The 23,337-nt window shown below is 41.7% G+C and overlaps 2 protein-coding genes across 5 annotated transcripts in view; one reads left to right on the top strand and one right to left on the bottom strand.

Annotated features, from left to right (window-relative positions):
* klf5b (KLF transcription factor 5b) overlaps positions 1-9,504 on the top strand; it is a 56,574-nt gene extending 47,070 nt beyond the window's left edge. Inside the window, exons 2-5 of one of the 2 annotated variants that reach the window (XM_090215163.1) lie at positions 2,090-2,254; positions 4,469-5,348; positions 7,843-7,902; positions 8,318-9,504. In XM_090215163.1, coding sequence (XP_090071289.1) covers positions 2,126-2,254; positions 4,469-5,348; positions 7,843-7,902; positions 8,318-8,496 — 1,248 coding nt within the window. In that variant the 5' untranslated portion in view covers positions 2,090-2,125 and the 3' untranslated portion in view covers positions 8,497-9,504. Of the gene's footprint in view, positions 1-1,881; positions 2,255-4,468; positions 5,349-7,842; positions 7,903-8,317 lie in introns of those variants that run through there. The other variant, XM_021578621.3, reaches the window with a different exon arrangement.
* A 5,969-nt stretch (positions 9,505-15,473) lies between these two features.
* The window catches only part of klf12b (KLF transcription factor 12b), a 163,293-nt gene continuing 155,429 nt past the window's right edge, over positions 15,474-23,337 (bottom strand). For all 3 annotated transcript variants that reach the window (XM_021578620.3, XM_021578618.3, XM_090215165.1), the window contains one exon: positions 15,474-20,426. In XM_021578620.3, the coding sequence (XP_021434295.2) occupies positions 20,245-20,426 (182 nt within the window). In that variant the 3' untranslated portion in view covers positions 15,474-20,244. The remainder of the gene's footprint in view (positions 20,427-23,337) is intronic.

Here is a 23,337-nt window from a genome sequence, read left to right as displayed (position 1 = left end):
TTTCGACTCTGTCAATCACCATATTCTTATCGGCAGACTCAGTAGCCTCGGTTTTTCTGATGACTGCCTTGCCTGGTTCACCAACTACTTTGCAGACAGAGTTCAGTGTGTCAAATCGGAGGGCATGCTGTCCGGTCCTCTGGCAGTCTCTATGGGGTGCCACAGGGTTCAATTCTCGGGCCGACTCTTTTCTCTGTATATATCAATGATGTTGCTCTTGCTGCGGGCGATTCCCTGATCCACCTCTACGCAGACGACACCATTCTATATACTTCCGGCCCGTCCTTGGACACTGTGCTATCTAACCGTTTCAACCGTTCGCTGCCTGCACCTGCACGCCTGACTAGCATCACCACCCTGGATGGTTCCGACCTTGAATATGTGGACATCTATAAGTACCTAGGTGTCTGGCTAGACTGTAAACTCTCCTTCCAGACTCATATCAAACATCTCCAATCGAAAATCAAATCTAGAGTCGGCTTTCTATTCCGCAACAAAGCCTCCTTCACTCACGCCGCCAAACTTACCCTAGTAAAACTGACTATCCTACCGATCCTCGACTTCGGCGATGTCATCTACAAAATTGCTTCCAACACTCTACTCAGCAAACTGGATGCAGTTTATCACAGTGCCATCCGTTTTGTTACTAAAGCACCTTATACCACCCACCACTGCGACCTGTATGCTCTAGTCGGCTGGCCCTCGCTACATATTCCTCGCCAGACCCACTGGCTCCAGGTCATCTACAAGTCCATGCTAGGTAAAGCTCCGCCTTATCTCAGTTCACTGGTCACGATGGCAACACCCACCCGTAACACGCGCTCCAGCAGGTGTATCTCACTGATCATCCCTAAAGCCAACACCTCATTTGGCCGCCTTTCATTCCAGTTCTCTGCTGCCTGTGACTGGAACGAATTGCAAAAATCGCTGAAGTTGGAGACTTTTATCTCCCTCACCAACTTCAAACATCTGCTATTTGAGCAGCTAACCGATCGCTGCAGCTGTACATAGTCTATCGGTAAATAGCCCACCCATTTTTACCTACCTCATCCCCATACTGTTTTTATTTATTTACTTTTCTGCTCTTTTGCACACCTGTACATGACCATCTGATCATTTATCACTCCAGTGTTAATCTGCAAAATTGTAATTATTCGCCTACCTCCTCATGCCTTTTGCACACAATGTATATAGACTCTCCTTTTTTTCTACTGTATTATTGACTTGTTAATTGTTTACTCCATGTGTAACTCTGTGTTGTCTGTTCACACTGCTATGCCTTATCTTGGCCAGGTCGCAGTTGCAAATGAGAACTTGTTCTCAACTAGCCTACCTGGTTAAATAAAGGTGAAATAAAAGCCTGGTGTCACAAAGGAACAACAATGTGCTGCTGAATCATTCATTCACATTCAAGTGTCCTATTTTAGGTCAATACGAAGGTACTGTCATTCTCATATACTGCTGGAGGGGAATAGGTTTTATGTGTCACAATGTTATTTTAAGAGGCTGTGAATAAGTAACTGAATTAATTAATAGGTTCCCCCACTTGAAGTTAATCATCCCACAATCATGTTGCTGCCTTTCCACTTCTTTTGACTTTTCACTCCTCCATTCCTTGAAATGTAATGTAAAGGCAAAGCTACTCAATACTTTAACGTTTATGTTCTGTCTATTCTGCATTATAAACTGGGTGGTTGGAGACCTGGATGCTGATTGTCTGACAGCCGTGGTATATCAGACCGTATACCACGGGTATGACCCAAAAATGTATTTTTACAGCTCTAATTATGCTGATCACCAGTTTAAAATAGCAATAAGGCACTAGGGGGTTCGTGGTATATGGCCAATACAAGCCCAGCTCCGCCCAAACTGCTATCATGCAGTTGTGTAATTTGAGAAGCACATACGCAAAACAGATAGCATATGCAGAATTTGACAGCTGCCTGGCTTGAGCTATTTGTTCAAATCAGAACTATTCCTATGATAAATTATTCATTTTGCCCAATTTCGCGGGCTACTGGACTTAACATTATCAGCGTTTATGGCCACTGACTTGTTAACGAATAATGTTTGGTTTGCTCTGGATCAGGACGCGCTCGACAACCATAAACTCGCCGCACCACCAATGGCACGCGGGATGAGAAGAGGAGGAGGAGGAGAAGAAGAAGAAGGAGAAGGTCAGGGACATGGACAAGTCCTCTACAACATGAGGAATACAATCAGTGGCAGCTCTTCATTCCACGACTACAATCTGGTATGGTATTCAATTAGAAAGCGAGTTTACAGTTTGAGCAAGTAGATTGCATGGAATCGTTGGCGCACAGCCACAACAACACACCCCGTTTTAGAAGTGAAACGCAGCAGCCAAGAGTGTATTGAATGCTTGGGTATTTGTATTGATAGTCGTACGTAGATGTAACCCATGTGATTTTTGTAAAATAGTACGGGACGTTATTTGCCCTCATCACTGTAAAGACAGGTTGTCGGTCTGCAGTAGTCTAGGTGGTATGCAAAATTCCCTGCACCCTGGTTCGTACTGAACTGACATCGGATGTTACTAGGCACACTTTGATATTTAGGCTATATTATACTATTCTGATATCTAACTGCCAGGCAAAATAGCCTACATGTAGATAGTGGACTGAGATGAAGCGTTGCGCCCCATCTCAAAATGTAGGATAGATATGTGCAGCGCATGCAGGCAGCAGCTGGACAATCTAAAATCAGTCATAGAGTTCCATCGCCTATACAGGGGCGCCCAGCCTGGTTTCAGACACTAGACGTAACATAATAAATGTCAATCTGAAAAACCCACAATTGTATTATATGTTATGTTTGGTATGGTTATATAAGACAGATTGTTACTTAAGGCAAAAACGAAAGTAGGGTGGCATATAACGCAAACGTCTAGCATCCCATCGGTTGTGAGTTTGAATCTCATCTTGGACAACTTTAGCATTTTAGCTAATTAGCCTACTTTTCAACAAGTTAACATGTTTTAGCTACTTGCAACTACTTAGCATGTAGCTAACCCTAACTTGAATGAACTCTTTTAGCTAACCCTTCCCCTAACCTTAACCCTTTAACCTAACTCCTAAACTTAACCCTAACCTTAACCCTAACCCCTAGCTAACGTTAGCCACCTAGCTAGAATTTGTAACATGTCATACTTTTAGCGAATTTGTTACATATAATACCAATTGTAATTTGTAACATGTCATACGAAATGGACATCCACAGATTACTACATTCCATACTAAATGGACTGTGTACATAATAATACAAAATGCTCTGTGACTAGATTGGAGCACTAGCTAGGCCTTCTTCAGAAGCCTGGCTACTCTTCAGAAGCCCACCAAGCGAAGTGCACTGGTTCCAGTTGTTTTATCCAAATACTGTACATGTTTCAATATCAGTTGATCGACACATGGAGACAGATATAACATTGTGCAATGTGATCTTGTTTTGCGTTGGTCAGCGTAGTCTTAGTATATGCGTAGTATGGATGTGGAATGAATGGTTTTACGAGAGAAGGGTGAATGTAGCATACGGCCATTGGGGAGTTGTCACGGCTTTTGAAGGAGGAGGACCAAGGTGCAGCGTGGTGTGCGTACATATTCTTTATTTATATGAGCTGACAAAAACAATGAACACTATAAAACAAACTGTGGAGCTATGTGCCCTAAACAAAGTCAACTTCCCCCCCCCCCCCCACCCCCCCCAAAGGTGCGGACTCCGGCCGCAAAACCTGAACCTATAGGGGAGGGTCTGGGTGGGCATCTATCCGCGGTGGCGGCTCAGGTGCGGGACGCAGACCCCGCTCCACCTCTGGCTCACCTCTGGTGTGGGGAACCTCTCTGCAGGCCCCAGACTGGGGACCCTCTCTGGGGGCTCCGGGCTGGAGTCCGTCTCTGGGGGCTCTGGGCTGGAGGCCGTCTCTGGGGGCTCTGGGCTGGGCGCAGGCACATGACTCACCAGGCTGGGGAGACATACAGGGGATCTGGCTCTGGGAGCAGGCACAGGACTCACCCTGGCCAAACCAAATAGAGACATTAAAAGACTCTCTAAGGTCAGGGCGTGACAGGAGTACTGTGTAGCCTACATGATAAATGTTTCACTGCAGACTGGTTGATGTGAACATGGTCACTACTCTCTCCTTTCACTCCTATGAGCACTGGTAGGGCTACAACAAAATATAAACAGAGATTAAGCGATGACCCATGCCACACCATGTTCCAGTAGCCTTCACATGGGTCTATTTCAGTGATAGCCCTGTGAATACTTCATAGGCCATTTCAGTGAAGAATTGGATTGTTAGAACTAAGTTATAGTCCTCCTTAATTTTCATGATGTTACAATGTTACAATCATGGATATTCACAAGTTAATGATTTAACACAAAACTGTATTAAATGTAACTTACAAATACTCATATTGAACACTCACTATTATCTATTTTTTCATTACAGGTTAAATCTGAGATGGACAAATATCTGTCCCCTTATCCTCAGGAAGTCCCAGACTCCAGACAGACATCTTTCACAGAGGACCTTAGTTCCCCATACAGCATCAACATGAGCCTTCTCTTCCCTGACATCACTTACCTGAGCCCGGACATATGTCGGCCTATGAGACCCATCAAGACAGAGCCTCTCTCCCACTCCCTCATGCACCCCAGTTGCCACGGCAACCTTGGTCCAACAACCCTTCTAGAACACCCTGGGCTTTATGGTGCTTCAACAGACACAGGAAGTAGCATGTTCATCAAACAGGAAATGCACACCCTGGACTTCCCAGATGTTCCGTTGTTCCAGCTATTGAACTCGGAGCTAGAGCAGCTGGTGCCTAGTCGTCCAGTGAACTCAGACCTCCACAGCGGGGTCCCCGTGTCCACCTTGTCGTTCCCTTTCAGCAACGTCCACTTATCATCTCCCCAGAGTGCTGTCAAATCTATGGGATGCCCACAAAATGGTGGCCATACTCTGCAAACCCAGTTCGCAAGCCATTCGCAGCAGCTACCAGCCTATCTTCCTCTGTCCCCGCCCAACTCCAAGCCAGGGAGCCCGGACAGAGGGAAAGAGCTGATCCAGAATCTGTTTCTGCCTCCATCCTATGCAGCAAGGATTGCCTCAAATCTGAGTCCTGGTCTTATGCCAGTCCAAAGCTCAGGTCTAGGACTTGTTCAGAGTCCAGGTCTTGGACAAGGCCAAAGTTCTAGACTTGGAGCAGGCCTGAGCCCCGGTGTTGGGCCAGTGTCCCCAGCGTTGGCCCAGACAGGTCCGGGGAGGTGTAACCGCAGGAATAACCCTGACCTGGAGAGGAGGAGGATACATCACTGTGACTTTTCAGGTGAGAAGAACTGACAGGGAGTCTCATTACACTTACAGGCAATAGTGTAGTGATATTTTCTTAGGTGCGGGAGTGGGAATTTTTGAAAAAATAATTACCTCATAATTTCTCAATCAAAGTTTGTACTGACAGAATATTATTATAGAATATGCATAAAATGCATCCTCCTAATGTAATGTCTGCCTATGCCAACACATATTGTCTCAAGAAAATAGTATATTTTTAAAACCCTCAAACACCAAGTCAGGCATACTTGATTTCTAAATAGGCAATCATCACGTTTTACCGGTGAAATGTACAAACTGCGTCTGCATGCCAATCATTTAATGTCAATCAGTTTCATGGGAATGTGCAATTATATCTTCTCTAATTACTGTTTTGTGAGTGAATTGGAGAAGATGGTGTTCAACTATTAACCTTCTTGTATTTTGTTTCATTCAAAGCATACATAGTGGCGCTTGCTGTTGCGTTTTGGGCACATGAGACAAGAAATGTGACTATTCAGCTTCAGCTAACCATCCTAAAATCTCACTAGAAATTAGGTGTTTTTGGTGTAACACAGTGACATTACAGTCCTACTATGCTATTTTATTCGGTACTGTTATGTTAAATAGTCATTCATCACTATGTGATGTTGCGGGAAATAATTTTTGCAGAAATGTTGTTACCAGCTGCGTGGATTCGCAAATTGAAAACAGTGAGGGAGCACTACATCCCTCGTGCTCCGGTAGCACTACATCCCTCGTGCTCCGGTAGCACTACATCCCTCGTGCTCCGGCAGCACTACATCCCTCGTGCTCCGGCAGCACTACATCCCTCGTGCTCCGGCAGCACTACATCCCTCGTGCTCCGGCAGCACTACATCCCTCGTGCTCCGGCAGCACTACATCCCTCGTGCTCCGGCAGCACTACATCCCTCGTGCTCCGGCAGCACTACATCCCTCGTGCTCCGGCAGCACTACATCCCTCGTGCTCCGGCAGCACTACATCCCTCGTGCTCCGGCAGCACTACATCCCTCGTGCTCCGGCAGCACTACATCCCTCGTGCTCCGGCAATAGATATTGCAGGGATGACAAAATTCCTGAATCCCAAATCAACCACTAGGAGATATGAGAGGATTGGATAGACATTTTGATTTAATATGGCAACAATTCCACCTGGCCTATCAGAGGGGAAGATGGAGGATCCATATTGCTTACACTGGTCCAATACTCTCAGAGCTACACTAGTTTCTAGGGGAAAGAGTCTAGGTGTTCATTTAGAGAATTACTTAAATGTTTCCTTACCTTGAGTTTATGGGTCATGCTCCTCACTTATGGGAGTTACATTTGTCAATACGCTTTTTAAAAGGAACATATAGTGGGAGAGAGGCTTTGGTTTGCTGTTATGTCAAAAACTAGTAGCAGATTAGATGATGATGTTTTTGAAACCCATGGAATTAAATCGTAAATATCAAGTAAACAACAATTGGAATAAAGCAGACCCTGTTGTTAACTACCCGCCTATTTTAATTATTTATTGATAAGTTATGACCTGGTTCAAATGCTGTAATGTAAGAACAATGTAGTTACATAGGATATACTTGTAAGGATCATGTACCTACCCAGGAGCAAGCGACTTAAAGTGGAACTGACAGTGTTGTAATTACTTTGTTTCATATTTGCAATCATAATATCAGCCAAAAATATAACATTCCCAATTTATGCTACAAAACCAACTTCATAAGAGGTTGAAAAACTAGGTTATATTTGACTCAACATTCCATGACGTAGAGTAAGGCATTGTTGGCAGAATATATGCAGTACAATGCATGATCAATATAATTCACCCTAAAAAAACTTGTGAAGTTTCCCTTTAGTGTAAAGTAAAACTCAGTAAGGTATAACCTTTATAATTACTATGTAGTTACAATGTAACAACCTTTGCAGACAATTCACTTAGGCTTACCAGGAGCAATAAGGATACTTTTCAGTTTGACTTTTCATTGATGGATTTGACAAAGATTCAAACCATTCAAATTCAATTCCACATTTCAGACTCAAATCAATAACTATTTTAGCTAGTAAAATGTACCAACACAGGGTGGTAAAGCTAGCAAGTTAGCATTATAGCTAGGTAGCTAGCTAGGCACAGGCACAATGTCAATATGTTTTCCAACTCATTCAATAAACATGACTAAATTGTCATAAAACTCACAACATTTCCATTACAGTGTTATTTCACTTTTGTTGAGACTTAGATTGCACTTTTGTACATTACAAAACTTTAAAAACACAACAAATTAAGAGACAGAAATGCCGTGTGGGTTCCATTTTGGCTGCACAGGAGAGTGTGAGAGGTCAGTGGGATGTCACTAATGCAATGCATGGTTTATAATTCAACCGTGACCATTAACTCCACTCTGTTAGATGTAGGATGTTCTTGTTAAAAGCTTATGAATCAATTATAGTTATGTTGTAATGACATACATTTGGTTCCATTCTCTTTCATCAGCATGTAAGAAAGTCTACACCAAGTCCTCCCATTTAAAGGCCCATTTACGGACACATACAGGTAAGTGTTTACTGGTAACATTATAAAAGTCCTGTCATGGGGTGACCCGTATTTTATTTTGGGGGGAGGCAGTATGTTATGTTACCAGGCAGAAGAATGCTTTTTCATTCTTTATGCTGACTGAAATATGGCCCGCCAAATGTTGCTGCATGTTGTCGAATGGGAAAGCTGTTTTAAAGAGCGTAAACAAACTAAACCGGTTTGTGTTTTAAGTCTTTATTTCTTTATTTATTTTATTATTGATTCTAATTCATTCAAGAGACTTTTTGATGTTAATATTGAAATATTATCTTTACTGACCCTATCAACATAAGTAGTATAGTTGAATTATTTAGTTTCTACTGTACATTATATGATGTGACATGATCGTCCCTGTTTCTGCTGTAGTATAATCTAATTCGGTGCTGCATTCCAGGAGAGAAGCCATACCAATGCTCCTGGGAGGGGTGCGAGTGGTGCTTCGCTCGTTCCGACGAGCTGACTCGCCACTTCAGGAAACACACAGGGGCCAAGCCCTTCCAGTGTGGTGTGTGTAACCGCTGTTTCTCCCGGTCTGACCACCTGGCTCTACACACGAAGAAGCACCAGAGATAGGGAAACCTACATAAATCATATTTTTTTATTAGATCTAATTCAAATGAAACATTAGATTTAAGTTAATCTCAACACAATACAATTGTGACTGCAACATGGGTGTAGATTTTCCATGTATTTATTTTAGTGTATACTGCCATAGTTAGATTTTTTAGGAAGAGCTCAAAGGTGGATTGAGTCAAGCTATAATGACAAACGAGCTCCTTTTAGTATCTCTATGGTTTATCTACAGCAGTTTCCCAAACCTCTGCTCAAGTACCCCCAGCCATTCCACGTATTTGATCTATTCCGGTACTAGGACATCTGATTCAACCAATCATGTTTGATGATGAGTTGACCAGTTGAATCAGGTGTGCTAGTACTGGAATATATCGAACAAGTGTAACAGTTGGGGGTACTCAATGAGAGGTTTAGAAAATGTAAACCCAGATCTACTGTATCATCGCTTCCTTTTCTACTGAGTATTGGCACTGAAAGACAATATTTGACAATGTATTGCTATTGACATTTAGGTATAACTACCTTTCATTGCTGTAGACCATGTACAAAGGGAAGTCGAAGTATTTTTAAATATAAATTGTTAAAAAAATAATATCATGCACTATACTGATTTTCTAAGTGCCTTTTAAAGCTAGACTCCTTAGTTGCTACATCCATTTTTGGACTCATAAATGAATGACATATAACCATTGATTCTTGAGGTGTATAACTTATAAATGCCTCATGAGCTTAGTTCAACTTGTTTTACTCCAATGTTTGTAAACAGCATAAATGTGAAACACTGTATAGCCTCCAAACATGGTTAAAACTATACATTTGATGTCATGAATGGTCTGTCCTTACATCTCTGTCTATGAATTTGAGTGGTTACATTTCCAATCCCTTCGATTTTTAGCAAAACGAGCAGGAGTACGCTTTGTTATTGTTTAATTAAGGATTCTACCTGTAATGTTTTATAAATGAATTAAAGATGACGTAAAAGACCAGTCTGGTACACTGTAAAAACAACTTGATTACTGCCTTTCTTGTCTATACAAAAATGTAAGATACTGTATTTACTGTGTGTTGTAAAATGTATTTTTATTCATGATCATTTGATTAAATACATTTTAATAAGAGCTATCATTTCAGGTTACCAATATTTATGTAAGGACCGACGCCGGAGATGAGAAGGTGGTACGGGGAGTTAACATTTAATGCGGAACAGACAGGTAACAGGACCAGCGTCAGCACACGGGTATACAAAGTCACACGAACATTAATGCTGAAGCAGGGAACAGAGCGGGGAACCAGACAGATATAGGGAAGGTAATGACAGAGGTGATTGAGTACAGGTGAGTCCAATAATCGCTGATGCGCGTGATGTGGGGAAGGCAGGTGTGCGTAATTCTGGGGAGCCTGGCGCCTTCGAGCGGGAGCAGGGGTGACAGTACACCCCGCTTTAGGGGTGCCACCCGTCGTGACACCTGGGCGAGCCTGACGGGCTGGCTGAGGCATGGGCGCTGGACAAGCCGGCTGGGCGTAAACTTCCCGACGAACTGGCAGAGGCATGAGAGCCTGGCGAGCCGGCTGAGGCCTGTCGATCCTGCTGATACTTGTAAGTAGTCCTTCAAAAATGTTAGGGTTCAACATTTTGAGATTATATACTTGTAGGCTATAATTGCGAATCTGTGCCAAGATTGCTATGTGAGCAACTGAACATTTAAATAAACTGTGTGTTTACCATAGAAAATGTTGTGTTTTTCTGTATTCAATGTACATGTGGGATGTGTGGATTGATATACTGTAGTATTCTCTTGCCATAGAAACAAAGCATTTGTGAACGTCACACCCACTGTATTTGACACTGCTCTGTGAGAAAAGAACAGGAATGATCCGCATAGACATTTAACAAAGAATACCCTTTCAAGACATTTGCGCTTTCATTGGAACATTAACTATTGTGTTTTAAATGCCTTCTGTTAGTTTCTCATAGAGCAATGCCAACCCTACGATTGACATACCTTTATATAGAGTACAAATCATTCTGAAGTTGCCACACCCCCCGGCAAACTCCGCCTAGCTGTTTGGTAATGATATGGCCATAAAAATGATTTCACTCCAACCTCCAGTGCCTTCAGAAGGTCTCCATACCTTGACTTATTTGACAGTATTGTAGTATTGGTGTTGAATAACTCCTTATGGCTTAGGGGCAGTATTGAGTAGCTTGGATGAATAAGGTGCCCAGAGTAAACGACCTGCTACTCAGGCCCAGATGCTAAGATATGCTAGATTTGGATAGATATGCTAGATTTGGATAGGAAACACTCTGAAGTTTCTAAAACTGTTTGAATGATGTCTGTGAGTATAACAAAATGCATATGGCAGCCAACAACCTGAGAAAAAAATCCAAAACCAGGAAGAGGGAAATCTGAGGTTTGTAGTTTTTCAACTCTTTGCCTATCCAAGATAGTGTAAATTTGGTCCGATTGCACTTCCTAAGGCTTCCACAAGATGTCAACAGTCTTTAGAACCTTGTTTCAGGCTTCTACTGTGAAGGAGGTGAGAATAAGAGCTGATTGAGTAAGAGGTCTGCCAGAAGGCCATGGGCTGATCACACGCGCTCCTGTGAGAGGTAGCTGCGTTCCATTGCATTTCTAAAGACAAAGGAATTATGACATTTTCCAGAAGAAAGCAGTTGTCCCTTTCTTTGGAGTGTTTTGCTCTGAAGCCAAACTGCATGGAGTGTAATTTGAATGGGCTGTTGTTGAGGTGACCAATCAGTTGCTCTGCTACACACTTTTCAACAACCTTCAACACCACAGGTAGTATACTAATGGGCCTGTAGTTACTCAAGTCAGCAGGGTCACCCAATTTAAAGATGGCCATTATTATGGCCGACTTCAATACCCTTGAAAACACGCCCTGACCAATAGATGTGTTGGTGACCTTAGTAATGGGGTCAATGAGTGACTCTGTAGTTTTTAACCTCTCTGGTACAACGTCCCACCTCGACAACTGCCAGTGAAATTGCAGGGCGCCAAATTCAAAACAACAGAAATCCCATAATTAAAATTCCTCAACATACAACTATTATCCACCATTTTAAAGATAAACTTCTTGTAAATCCAACCACAGTGTCCAATTTTGAAAAGGCTTTACTGCCTTCTACCAATGATATGCATATCCTATCTTCTGGGCATGAGTAGCAGGCAGTTTAAGTGCAGCACTGTTTTCATCCAATATTCCGAATGCTGCCCCCTACCCTAAAGAATATAAGAACAATTTTATATACTGTCTCAAAGCTAACTAAAAAAGCAGCATTCCCCAAGAGAGGATGGCTTCTTTAAGGAAAATATCATCATCATTAGAAAGCAAATTAAGGACTAGTCTATAAATCTGCTTATTCCTCCAAAGCTCAGTTGTCCTGTGTCTGGACAACTCTGACAGGACCTACGATCAAGGGAGACACTCAAGTTTTTTAGTACTATATCTCTTGACACGATGAAAATAATCATGGCCTCTAAACTTTCAAGCTGCATACTGGACCCTATTCCAACTAAACTACTGAAAGAGCTGCTTCCTGTGCTTGCACCTCCTATGTTGAACATAATAAACAACTCTCTATCCACCGGATGTGTACCAAACTCACTAAAAGTGTCAGAAATAAAGCCTCTCTTGAAAAGTCAAACCTTGACCCCTTGTGCTCCTAGGCCTTAGTGCTGCTTTTGATACCATCGATCACTACATTCTTTTGGAGAGATTGTAAACCCAAATTGGTCTACATGGACAAGTTCTGTCCTGGTTTAGATCTTATCTGTCAGAAAGATATAATTTTGTCTCTGTGAATGATTTGTCCTCTGACAGGTTCCGTTTTAGGACCACTATTGCTTTCACTATATATTTTACCTCTTGGTGATGTCATTCGGAAACATAATGTTAACTTTCACTGCTATGCGGATGACACACAGCTGTACATTTTGATGAAACATGGTGAATCCCCAAAATTGCCCTCGCTAGAAGCCTGTGTTTCAGACATAAGGAAGTGGATGGCGGCAAATGTTCTACTTTTAAACTCAGACAAAACAGAGATGCTTGTTCTAGGTGCCAAGAAACAAAGAGATATTATTTTCAATCGGACAATTCATCTTGATGGTTGTACAGTCGTCTCAAATAAAACTGTGAAGGACCTCGGCGTTACTCTGAACTCTGATCTCTCTTTTGACGAACATATCAAGACTGTTTCAAGGACTTCTTTTTTCCATCTATCTAACATTGCAAAAATCTGAAACTCTCTGTCCAAAAATGATGCAGAAAAATTTATCCATGCTTTTGTCACTTCTAGTTTAGACTACTGCAATGCTCTACTTCCGTCTACCCAAATAAAACACTAAAGGTTTTACTGCTAACCTACAAAGTATTACATGGGCTTGCCCCTACCAATCTTTACGATTTGGTCCTGCCGTACATACCTACACGTATGCTACGTTCACAAGACGCAGGACTCCTTACTGTCCCTAGAATTTTGAAGCAAACAGCTGGAGTCAGGGCTTTCTCCTATAGACCTCCATTTTTATGGAATGTTCTGACTAACCATGTGAGAGATGCAGACTCCATCTCGACCTTTAAGTCTTTATTGAAGACTCATCTCTTCAGTAGGTCCTATGATTTAGTGTAGTCTAGCCCCGGAGTGTGTAGGTGAACAGAAAGGCACAGGAGCAATGAACCGCCCTTGCTGTCTCTGCCTGGCTGGCTCCCCTCTCTCCACTGGGATTCTCTGCCTCTAATCCTATTACAGGAGCTGAGTCACTGGCATACTGGTGCTCTTCCATGCCATCCCTAGGAGGGGTGCATCACTTGAGTGGGTTGAGTCACTGATGTGATCTTCCTGTCCGGTTTGGCGCACCCCCCCTTGGGTTGTGCCATGGCGGAGATCTTTGTGGGCTGTACTCGGCCTTGTCTCAGGATGGTAAGTTGGTGATTGAAGATATCCTTCTAGTGGTTTGGGGGCTGTGCTTTGGCAAAGTGGGTGGGGTTATATCCAGCCTGTTTGGCCCTGTCCGGGGGTATCGTCGGATGGGGCCACAGTGTCTCCCGACCCCTCCTGTCTCAGCCACCAATATTTATGCTGCAGTAGTTTGTCGGGGGGCTAGGGTCAGTCTGTTATATCTGGAGTATTTATCCTGTCTTATCCAGTGTCCTGTGTGAAGTTAAGTATGCTCTCTCTAATTCTCTCTCTCTTTCTCTCTCTTTCTTTCTCTGTCTCAGGGGACCTGAGTCCTAGGACCATGCCTCAGGACTAATTGGCCTGATGACACCTTGCTGTCCCCAGTCCATCTGGCCGTGCGGCTGCTCCAGTTTCAACTGTTCTGCCTGCGGCTATGGAACCCTGACCTGTTCACCGGATGTGCTACCTGTCCCAGACCTGCTGTTTTCAACTCTCTAGAGACAGCAGGAGCGGTAGAGATACTCTGAATGATCGCCTATGAAAAGCCAACTGACATTTACTCCTGAGGTGCTGGCCTGTTGCACCCTCGACAACCACTGTGATTATTTTTTTTTTTACCCTACTGGTCATTTATGAACATTTGAACATCTTGGCCATGTTCTGTTATAATCTCCACCTGGCACAGCCAGAAGAGGACCACCCCTCATAGCCTGGTTCCTCTCTAGGTTTCCTCCAAGGTTCTGGCCTTTCTAGGGAATTTTTCCTAGCCACCGTGCTTCTACACCTGCATTGCTTGCTGTTTTTAGGCTGGGTTTCTTTTACAGCACTTTGTGACATCAGCTGATGTAAGAAAGGATTTATAAGTACATTTGATTGATGTCATTCCTCTAAATTAGCTGGGCGTCCAGGGGTTAATTGAACACTAGAGTTCCTGAGGCGGAAATTCCGGTGGCCCAAAATAATTGAGGATGTTAGATCCTTCGTTATTGCCTGCTCCACCTGTGCCCAAAGAAAGTCCTCACGACAGCGATCGGCTGGGTTTCCTCCATCTCAAGGGCTGATCACTATCCTGGTGGTCGTTGATCAGTTCTCCAAGGTAGCAGATTTCATCGCCCTGCCCCACCTCAGTCAAGGAGACAGCCAAAGAGGGGGTGCCCTCAGCAAAGGCGTTTATTCAACAATGTTGCCGCACCTGGACCAGAGCGCGATCCTCCATTAAAAGTGGATTCTCGGAAGCTCACCCCGTTCTACGTAGGACCATTCAGGATCCTGAGTCGCATCTACCCGGTCACCTATCGTCTCCAGCTCCCCAGGTCATTGAGAGTCTGTCCATCCTCCACTTTTCCCATATCAAACTGTTAAGAACCAGTCCCTTCTCCCCCCACACATGCCCCTCCGCCCCCTCGATTTGTTGACGGCCACCCGGCCTACACAGTCTGGCGTCTGCTGGAGGCTTGTCGGGTCTGGGGCACCCTGCAGTACCTGGTGGACTGGGAGAGCTAGGAGCAGGCGTGGGTGCCTGCCCGGGACATCCTGGACCCGAGACTTGTTCGGGACTTCAACCAACTATGTGGTGGTTGCCCTGGATCTGCGGCCGAAGCCGCTCCTAGGTTCCACCTGTCACCAAGATTGATGATTGGATAGATGATTGAATGCCCACCAAAGGTCATGGATCATCTTATCCTTACATTCCAGGACACCATGGCCTATTTATTTATTTCCTTAACTTACCTCATTTTCACTCACTGTATATAGACTTTTTGTTTTCTTTTGTTCTACTGTTTTATTGACTGTATGTTTTGTTAATTCCATGTGTAACTCTGTGTTGTTGTATGTGTCAAATTGCTATGCTTTATCTCGGCCAGGTTGCAGTTGCAAATGAGAACTTGTTCTCAACTAGCTTACCTGGTTAAATAAAGGTGAAATAAAAAAAACACAAGCTTAGGTTTCTGAATTCCAGCGAATGTGAGTATAGCACTCAAATCTGCTACTGAAACCAAAATCACATACCAGCAACAACACAGTCTAAATGAGTTCTGGTACAAGCATGTTACATACAAAATGCAACTTTATTAACCTTCATGCCTAATTCATATACATGTATATGTTTCAACTCGGTTTAATTTAATTTCACAGCTCCATCCATACGAAAAAATACAGAGATAAAAGCAAAAAGCATTGACAGAATATTTAGACAACTTCTGAAGAACAGAAAGAAAGAACAGAAGAAAAACCTTTGAACCTCTTTCAACCTTTGAAAAACATTGGGATTCCGAATTAGTTCCCAGAATTCCTTGAGCTAAAAACTCCCTTTGAAGCATTGTGGGGCATATCACAATTTTACGGTAAGAATGAAAAGCTCTGAATACATTTACAATACAGTCACTTTACATGAATACAGGAGCAACAATTACTGTACGTAATAGCAGTAAACTTGAAGGCATTGGCATCACTACGTAATTCTTCAAAAACAGAGATAAAACAAACACAGAATTGATACAGAAATTAAAGAAATATTTAACGGATACAGAAGTGTAATCAGAATTCTTTCAAAGGGAGCTCCCCAAGGGTTGGTATTCCAGGCCTTTACATATTCAATACAGCATTCCCTGCGAACCGCAATAAATTCAATCAGGTAATTCAAATGTCTTTCACACTCTTTCGTTGATTTCGCATACTGCAGTATGGTGTGGCTGATTATGAAAAAACGAAGTAGTTGCACCAATGACCAGTATCGGAGAGGTCAAAACCTAAATGATACAATAATGATAAAATAATTACATTCTCTAAGTGAAGTTAATATTGTAAATACATCCATACAAATAATATGCAGCTTTCATGGGACATACATACAGCATGTAAAAGGCTGACATTTGAGGATACTGTATTGAAAAGATGGGGTAAGGCTCAGTGCATTGAAAATAAACTGAACAATGGGAGTCTGGGTTTTTCCAAAATGGTCCCAGAGTTTTATGTTTTACAAATACATCTCTGTCTGAGTATCAATTCAAGGGTTTATATTTGAATGTATATGATATGTGTTAGTTGTGAAATAGTTTATGTGCATGCTTTTCAGAGATTCGCTGTGATAGGAGGCACTATTCATTATTGCATAACTTTAACCCTGCTTACCGGTAAATAATTATGCTCGTAAAAACTTTTATTATGCCAAAGGGGAGTGGTAATGCATGCATGCAATAAGCCTCTGTGTACACATGCTAAATATTAGTTATAACTTTCAAGTTAAGTTAAATTGAAAGAAATATATGTCGAATTTGGATAAACGTTGATATGAATATGTACTTGTAATTGTAATACTATTTAACTCAACATGGCTGGGTAGAGAATGACATTAAAAGTTTGATCAATTTATAAAAGCAATTGTCATATTGACTATATTTATATGAAAACATTCTCTTGTTTTGAGAAAGAAGAAAATCACGAACCAAAATGCACATTTCTGACATCAGATTTGATCATTTATATTAGTATTTTAGATAACAAAACAGTTTAGAATCAATAGCCCCATCTTACTGTATATCAAATCAGATAAATTAGCATCTCTGAAAAATACTTTACATGTATAAATGTATTTCCTTGTATCTAATAATCAAAGCCCTATTTTCAAATGTATATACAGGCTGTAGAACTGAGTTATCATTTTTATTTCCACTATCACATATATTAAAACATTTCAAAATATATATATTTTTACAGAAAATTGTTATATGCAAAATGAAGTGCCCCTCATTTCAGAAAAGTACAGCATATGAATAATAAAATGTTTAAAATTATGACTATGTATAAATGGACTTCATTAATGAAATAATTTTAAAATTATACTTCACAACAAACAAGTTGCCAATGATATGCTTGGGCCAAAAAAGGCCAATGAAATATTCACATGTACACAAACAACATATAACAACATAATATGACATATATTAAAATACTTCAGAAAAGCAAAAGGAGAGAGACAAATTGGGCATAATATGTTTCTGATAAATATTTCTTTGTTCCGGTAAGGATGTGGTTTTGAATGATAGGACAGTACCAGTGGTATATGCGTGTGTTATTAAATCACTAAGCATATGCTGCAATCTCAAAAACTTGACTCCACAACACCTTAACTTACTGACCTTCTGAAATCAGCTCCTGAAACTGTAAGCAGGGATCCAGCATACTCTAACGTCTGTGTACTGCACTACAAAAAATACTTTGAACACATACAATTATCATACATGTGGGATTCTGTTGAGAATGGTTATGATAATGGTGAACAAGGTCAGATCTATGTTCAATATTGTAAAAAGGAAAATCTGATAACTTCGCTGTGACAGGAAAAGTTGCAGATATTGCTTTCATGTATCTCAGAAAGGTTTATGTCGTACTATTTGTATGTCCATAGATATCTCTTTCCAGTTGGCTGGATAAATTGTCTTTAACTGGTAGTTTGCAGTTGATGTCAAACAATATGCAAAATATAAGTGGTTGATGTCATTGCACTGACTAATGAAAGTTGAGCCACATTTTTCACAGAATACTTCAGATATATATAGCCATTAATTTTTATACGGCTAAATATACATTTCTATATAGCCGTAGATGTCTTTTTACTCCATGTACAAACAGAAAATTATCAAAATGTGGTTTTAGTGTGTTGAATAAACCTTAACACTGAATATGGCAAATAAGTATCTGTCATCGATGCATGACAAACTACAAGTAAAGGTGGACCTGAAGCTGGATCTGAAGACCTCACATCATGATTTGTGTATGTGTGATTAAAAAAGACACTGCTCCCAGCCACAGAAAGCTACAGGGCCAACTGTCTGTGTACATTGTGTACTACAGTGTATTACGTTATAAAGAATGTAGAAAAGTAATGTTTTTTTCCCTTAATTTTGGCACTGTACACTCTTAGAAAAGTTTATTTGGCTTTTCCCATAGGAGAACCCTTTTTGGTTCCAGGTAGATCTCTTGTGGGTTCCTCCTCAAACAAAAAAAAAAAAATTCAAGGGGTTCTCCTATAGGGACAGCAGAAGGTTGTAGATAACACTTTATTCTAAGGGTGTAGGTCTGTTCATAGATACATTTAGAAAAACCTATTCCCCCTCAACCACCAATCATTAATGTGACATTTTCCACGCAATTTACAGGGAGGGGGTAACCAAAATAAGTGATTTTGCCTAGAACATTGTGCTGTAGAAATATAGATATTTGTAGTATAGAGTAGAAACAAAGAAGTGGAACTGTGATTGAGGACTTATTTGTCTATGACATCAGCAACCAGAACAAGGGTACACTGTTTCCCTCTACTGAACGTATTGCTCTTCTATTGAACTTGTCTAACCGAGTGGCTTAGCCCTCTGATCTAAATGTATGCACACATGACTGTAAGTCGCTTTGGATATTATATTATTGACTAAACCCAAGATGTGTTAGCTCTAGACTACTAACACACAAATTATCACAATGCCAATCCCTTTCACTGGAAAGAGCAGGGACACAAAACAAAATCCTTGAACATTATGGAATCGTCCTATAAGGTGTCAATCTGTAAGGTGCTTCAAATGCCAGATATAAGTTAATTTGATTTGTTTTAAAGTTCATTGCACATCGAGGTGTGGATGGATCTTTATTTGTGAAATGGATCAAAAGCAGGCATACACAGCAAGATAAAATAAACAAAAAACTAAAAAAGTCTCGAATTTGAAACTATATTTACCCAATGAGATTGCTAATCACAAAATGCACCAATAAAGTTGTTTTAAATAAAATGTTTCAAAGAAGCTCTAGGTGCAATGCGGTTGAGTCATGTGCTAACAAAAACCACTGGATCAAAAAACAAAACAAACACCAAAAACAAAAAACATTTATACTAAACCTGTATGTATTGTAATATGCGTGGATGTGAATGAGAAGTAAGGTTGCTGATGCTCTCTGTTTGTGGATATACTGTACTCTTAATCTCATTTGCAGGTTTGCTGACATTGGGTTGGGGTTAACTCCGCCCCTTACAGCTTCTATATCACTGGCCCACTGGGATGCCTCTGATTCTTCTGAATCTAGAACACTGGTACGACAACTCATTCTAGAATGCTGATTCTTGAACACTCAAACCAGTTTTTATGGGGTACAATCAATGAGTGGATGGCGCCCTCTGCTGCCGGTTGTCCTGAAGCACAGAGGGGCAGGGAGCTGCTGTAGGGATTGAACTGGGAAACAATACTCTCCATGGACGAACCAGAATCTGTGCCTGTTTATTCCATTTTCCAATGCAAGGTCAAGGTCTGCCCTATACTTCAAAGACACACATGCACACAGCCCTTCCATCAAGCCATCCTATCCTCAGTTCTTTCACATTATAGATGTGAGAAAAGCAGCCATTTTGAACAATATAACCAAAACAAAGACACCAAGATGAACGGTTGCGATTAAGGTTCCTGTCCAAATTAACGAAGAAGAGCAATACTCCATCCGAGAAAAACTCCAAAGTGAAACAATTTAAGAACAGTGCTGAGAAAACAGACAGGTTTATGTCAAAACTCCAAAATGATAATAAAATAGCATTTTCCAGTTCCGACCCTCCTCAGTCACTGAGGATCCAGAACCAACCCTGTTTTTTTTCTCTGTGGACAGACAGACGCCTTTCTTTGCATTTTACTCTGCTCTTCCCACCGCCTCACAGACAGACAGGGGTGTGTGTCCAGTCCAGCTGAACTACATTGAGGGAGAGACCCTGCTCCCCCGGGCGGCACTGTGTGTGTGTAAGTGTGTGTGTATGCTCCTTCTGATGACATCATCACCCTGTAACTGTCTCACACCAGCATGTGTCTCCGTCGGTGCAGGGCCAGGTGGTCTGAGCGCGAGAAGCTGCGGTCACAGTCCGCACACTTGAAGGGCTTGACACCTGTGTGTTTCCGGTAGTGGCGTGTCAGCTCGTCAGAGCGGGCAAACTTCCATGTGCAGCCATCCCAGGTGCATTTGTATGGCTTCTCACCTGGGCAGGTCAACACAAACAGACACAAACAGAGACTTGGTAAAGTAATGACATTCGCAACATACAATTCATGTGCACATATTTTTGAATTGCCTAATGATTTCACTTTTTCTTCTAAAACAGTCTTCCAATATGCTTGGAAAGTGGAGACATCACAAACATAAAAGTAAAGTAAATATTACTGGAAACAGCTTACCGTTTTGGAGACAGTGCTTGCTAACAAAGAGGTTTGCAGCGGTTAATTAACTGTAAATAAGTTAATTGTGTCGCCCCACATTTAAGCTAAAAACACACCAAGGTTACTGACGGCCAAGGTTGCAGCTCTGACTATGTCAGCAGTCACTTTATTTTATATAGCTCAGATCATCAACTGTTCATGGCTCGACAGGCGAATAATCTCTCCCTCAATGTCAGCAAGACAAAGGAGCTGATCGTGGATTACAGGAGACGGAGGGGCAAACACGCCCCCAATCCACATCGATGGGGCTGTAGTGCAGCGGGTCGAGCGCTTCAAGTTCCTCTGTATCCACATCCCTAAGGAATTAACATGGTCCACACACAACCACACATCTGCGAAGAGGGCACAACCTTTTGCACCTCAGGAAGCTGAAAAGATTTGGCATGGGCCCTCAGATCCTCAAAAAGTTCTACAGCTGCACCATTGAGAGCAAATGTAATGCCTACATCACCGCTTGGTACGGCAACTACAAGACACCCGCAAGGCACTACAGAGGGTGGTGAGTATGGCCATCCAGGACCTCCGTAGCAGGCGGTGTCAGTGGAAGGGCCAAAACATTTTCATCGACTCCAGCTACCCAAGCCATAGACTGTTCTCTCTGCGACAGCACAGCACGCGGTACCAGTGCACTGGAACCAACAGGACTTTGAATAGCTTCTACCCCGAAGCCATAAGACTGCTAAATAGCTTATCAAATGGCTACCGGGACTACCTGCACTGTCCCTTTTTTGCACTAACTCTCTTGCACCAACTGTCACACTGGACACTACCCACACACTTACACTGACACCCAAACACACACGTACACACACATACACACACTACATACGCCTACAAACACATTACAAGCACACACATGCATACTGATTCCACACTTTCACGCTCACAAACACTTTCACACTCACCACATACACTGCTGCTACTGTCTATTATCTATGATGTTGCTTAGTCACTTTACCCCTACCTACATGATGTTGTCATTACAGCAAGCACCATCCCCCTCTCCCTGCCTCTCTCTGCTCCTTCAACCAGGCTGCTGTGGTCATTGAGGTCATAAATTCCTAGGGAAGACCCTGCCACATGGCCACACAGTATAGAGATAGAGTGAAGTTTCATAGAGAACAAAGGAATTTCTTCCACCTCACAGAACTTGAGGTCCGAACAACGTTTACGTTCCGGAGAAGGTATATAAGATCGGTGAAGAATCCAGCTATGAACTGGTCCGTTTGTTACAACTTGGGGAAGCTCATGGGAGACAGTGTGGCCACATTACCATAACGCTGTTTTTATAATAGCCTTAGACTTGAGGTTTACATCTAATTGTCGTATAAGATGAATGTGTGAGGATGATACTGTTTGTAAAATTGTGTCATGTGATGGACTGTTTATTGAAGGAAACTCCAATTCCCTTTTGAGTTAAACTAAATCAGAGGACCGCCCATGAGCCCAGTTAGGGTCAGGCATCCTGGGACAGACCCTTTTCTGCAATTCCGAATAAAACCCAACTTTGAGAAATGATCACCAGACCATGTTTTTCTCCATTAGGAGGAGACAAAGGTTGCAGACCATTGCTGAATCTTTTAACCATACCATGTGGTTAAACTCTTAGACTATCAATTTCGACAGAACAAGAACAAGTCTTTGATATTAATTACTAGTCTGCAGCTAGGAATTCGGTATCATTGAACGCGAAGAACGACAACCGACAAAACATCCATTCTATAACAACATGAATGAATCTCACTCTGAACTATCCACTATAACCACGACAGAGCGAGAGAGAGACGGACAATTCTACGAAAGAAACAAACTTTTCAACAGCGATCAAGACGACACACTGAGCGTAAATATATATATTGATTGCAATTGTTCCTGAATGAGTGAGAGTTCATGTGTAAAGGATTAGCATTTCAATTGTTATAATTATCACTCTGTAGTGACTTCTTAGTTGACCCCCACTTCCCTTTTGTATAACAAGCCGCCATGCCGGTTTAGCCCACTAGGGCACATTCTCCTATCATTTCTTGTAACCAAATTTACTTTGTTTGTTTTGTTTATGCATTTCTGTGAATTACTTAGTTAGTAATAAATAAATGATTTAAGACAATTGATGTATGGATGACTTATAGTGAATACTGGGTTCATGCAGATAACCAACAATTAACGACGTTTGGAATGAGACTAACGTGAGGTAAAGTAAATAATTAATGAAATCAGATGACTACAGATCAGATATGAAAATATCCGAAAAGGTTGGTATTGGGAAATTATAACTTTGTAATTTGAATATTTTCCTCGGTGCCCTGTCTTCCTAGTTAATTACAGTTACATGATTAATCAGTTTGATCACGTAATACTAATTACAGAGGATCTTTGATAAAAACTAAGTCTTCAATTTAATGATAGTAAAGACACGACACAGTATATGTACATACTGTAGCTACCTCCGATTACCTTGTATTACATCGACTCCCTGTATATAGTGGCTTGCTAACGTCTTCACCCACCTTGGCATTTTTCCTATTTTGATGACTTACAACCTGGAATTAAAAGAGATTTTGTGGGGGGGGGGGTGTATTATTTGATATACACAACACGCCAATCACTTTGAAGATGCAAACTATTTTGTATTGTGAAAGAAACAAGGAATTAGAAAAATAAACAGAGAACTTG

The sequence above is a fragment of the Oncorhynchus mykiss genome, chromosome 22 (genome assembly GCF_057628025.1).
Source record: "Oncorhynchus mykiss isolate SJ-2025 chromosome 22, ASM5762802v1, whole genome shotgun sequence".
Taxonomy (NCBI): Eukaryota; Metazoa; Chordata; class Actinopteri; order Salmoniformes; family Salmonidae; genus Oncorhynchus; species Oncorhynchus mykiss.
Note: the sequence above shows the minus strand (reverse complement) of the source record. Positions and strands in the feature narration are given on the sequence as shown.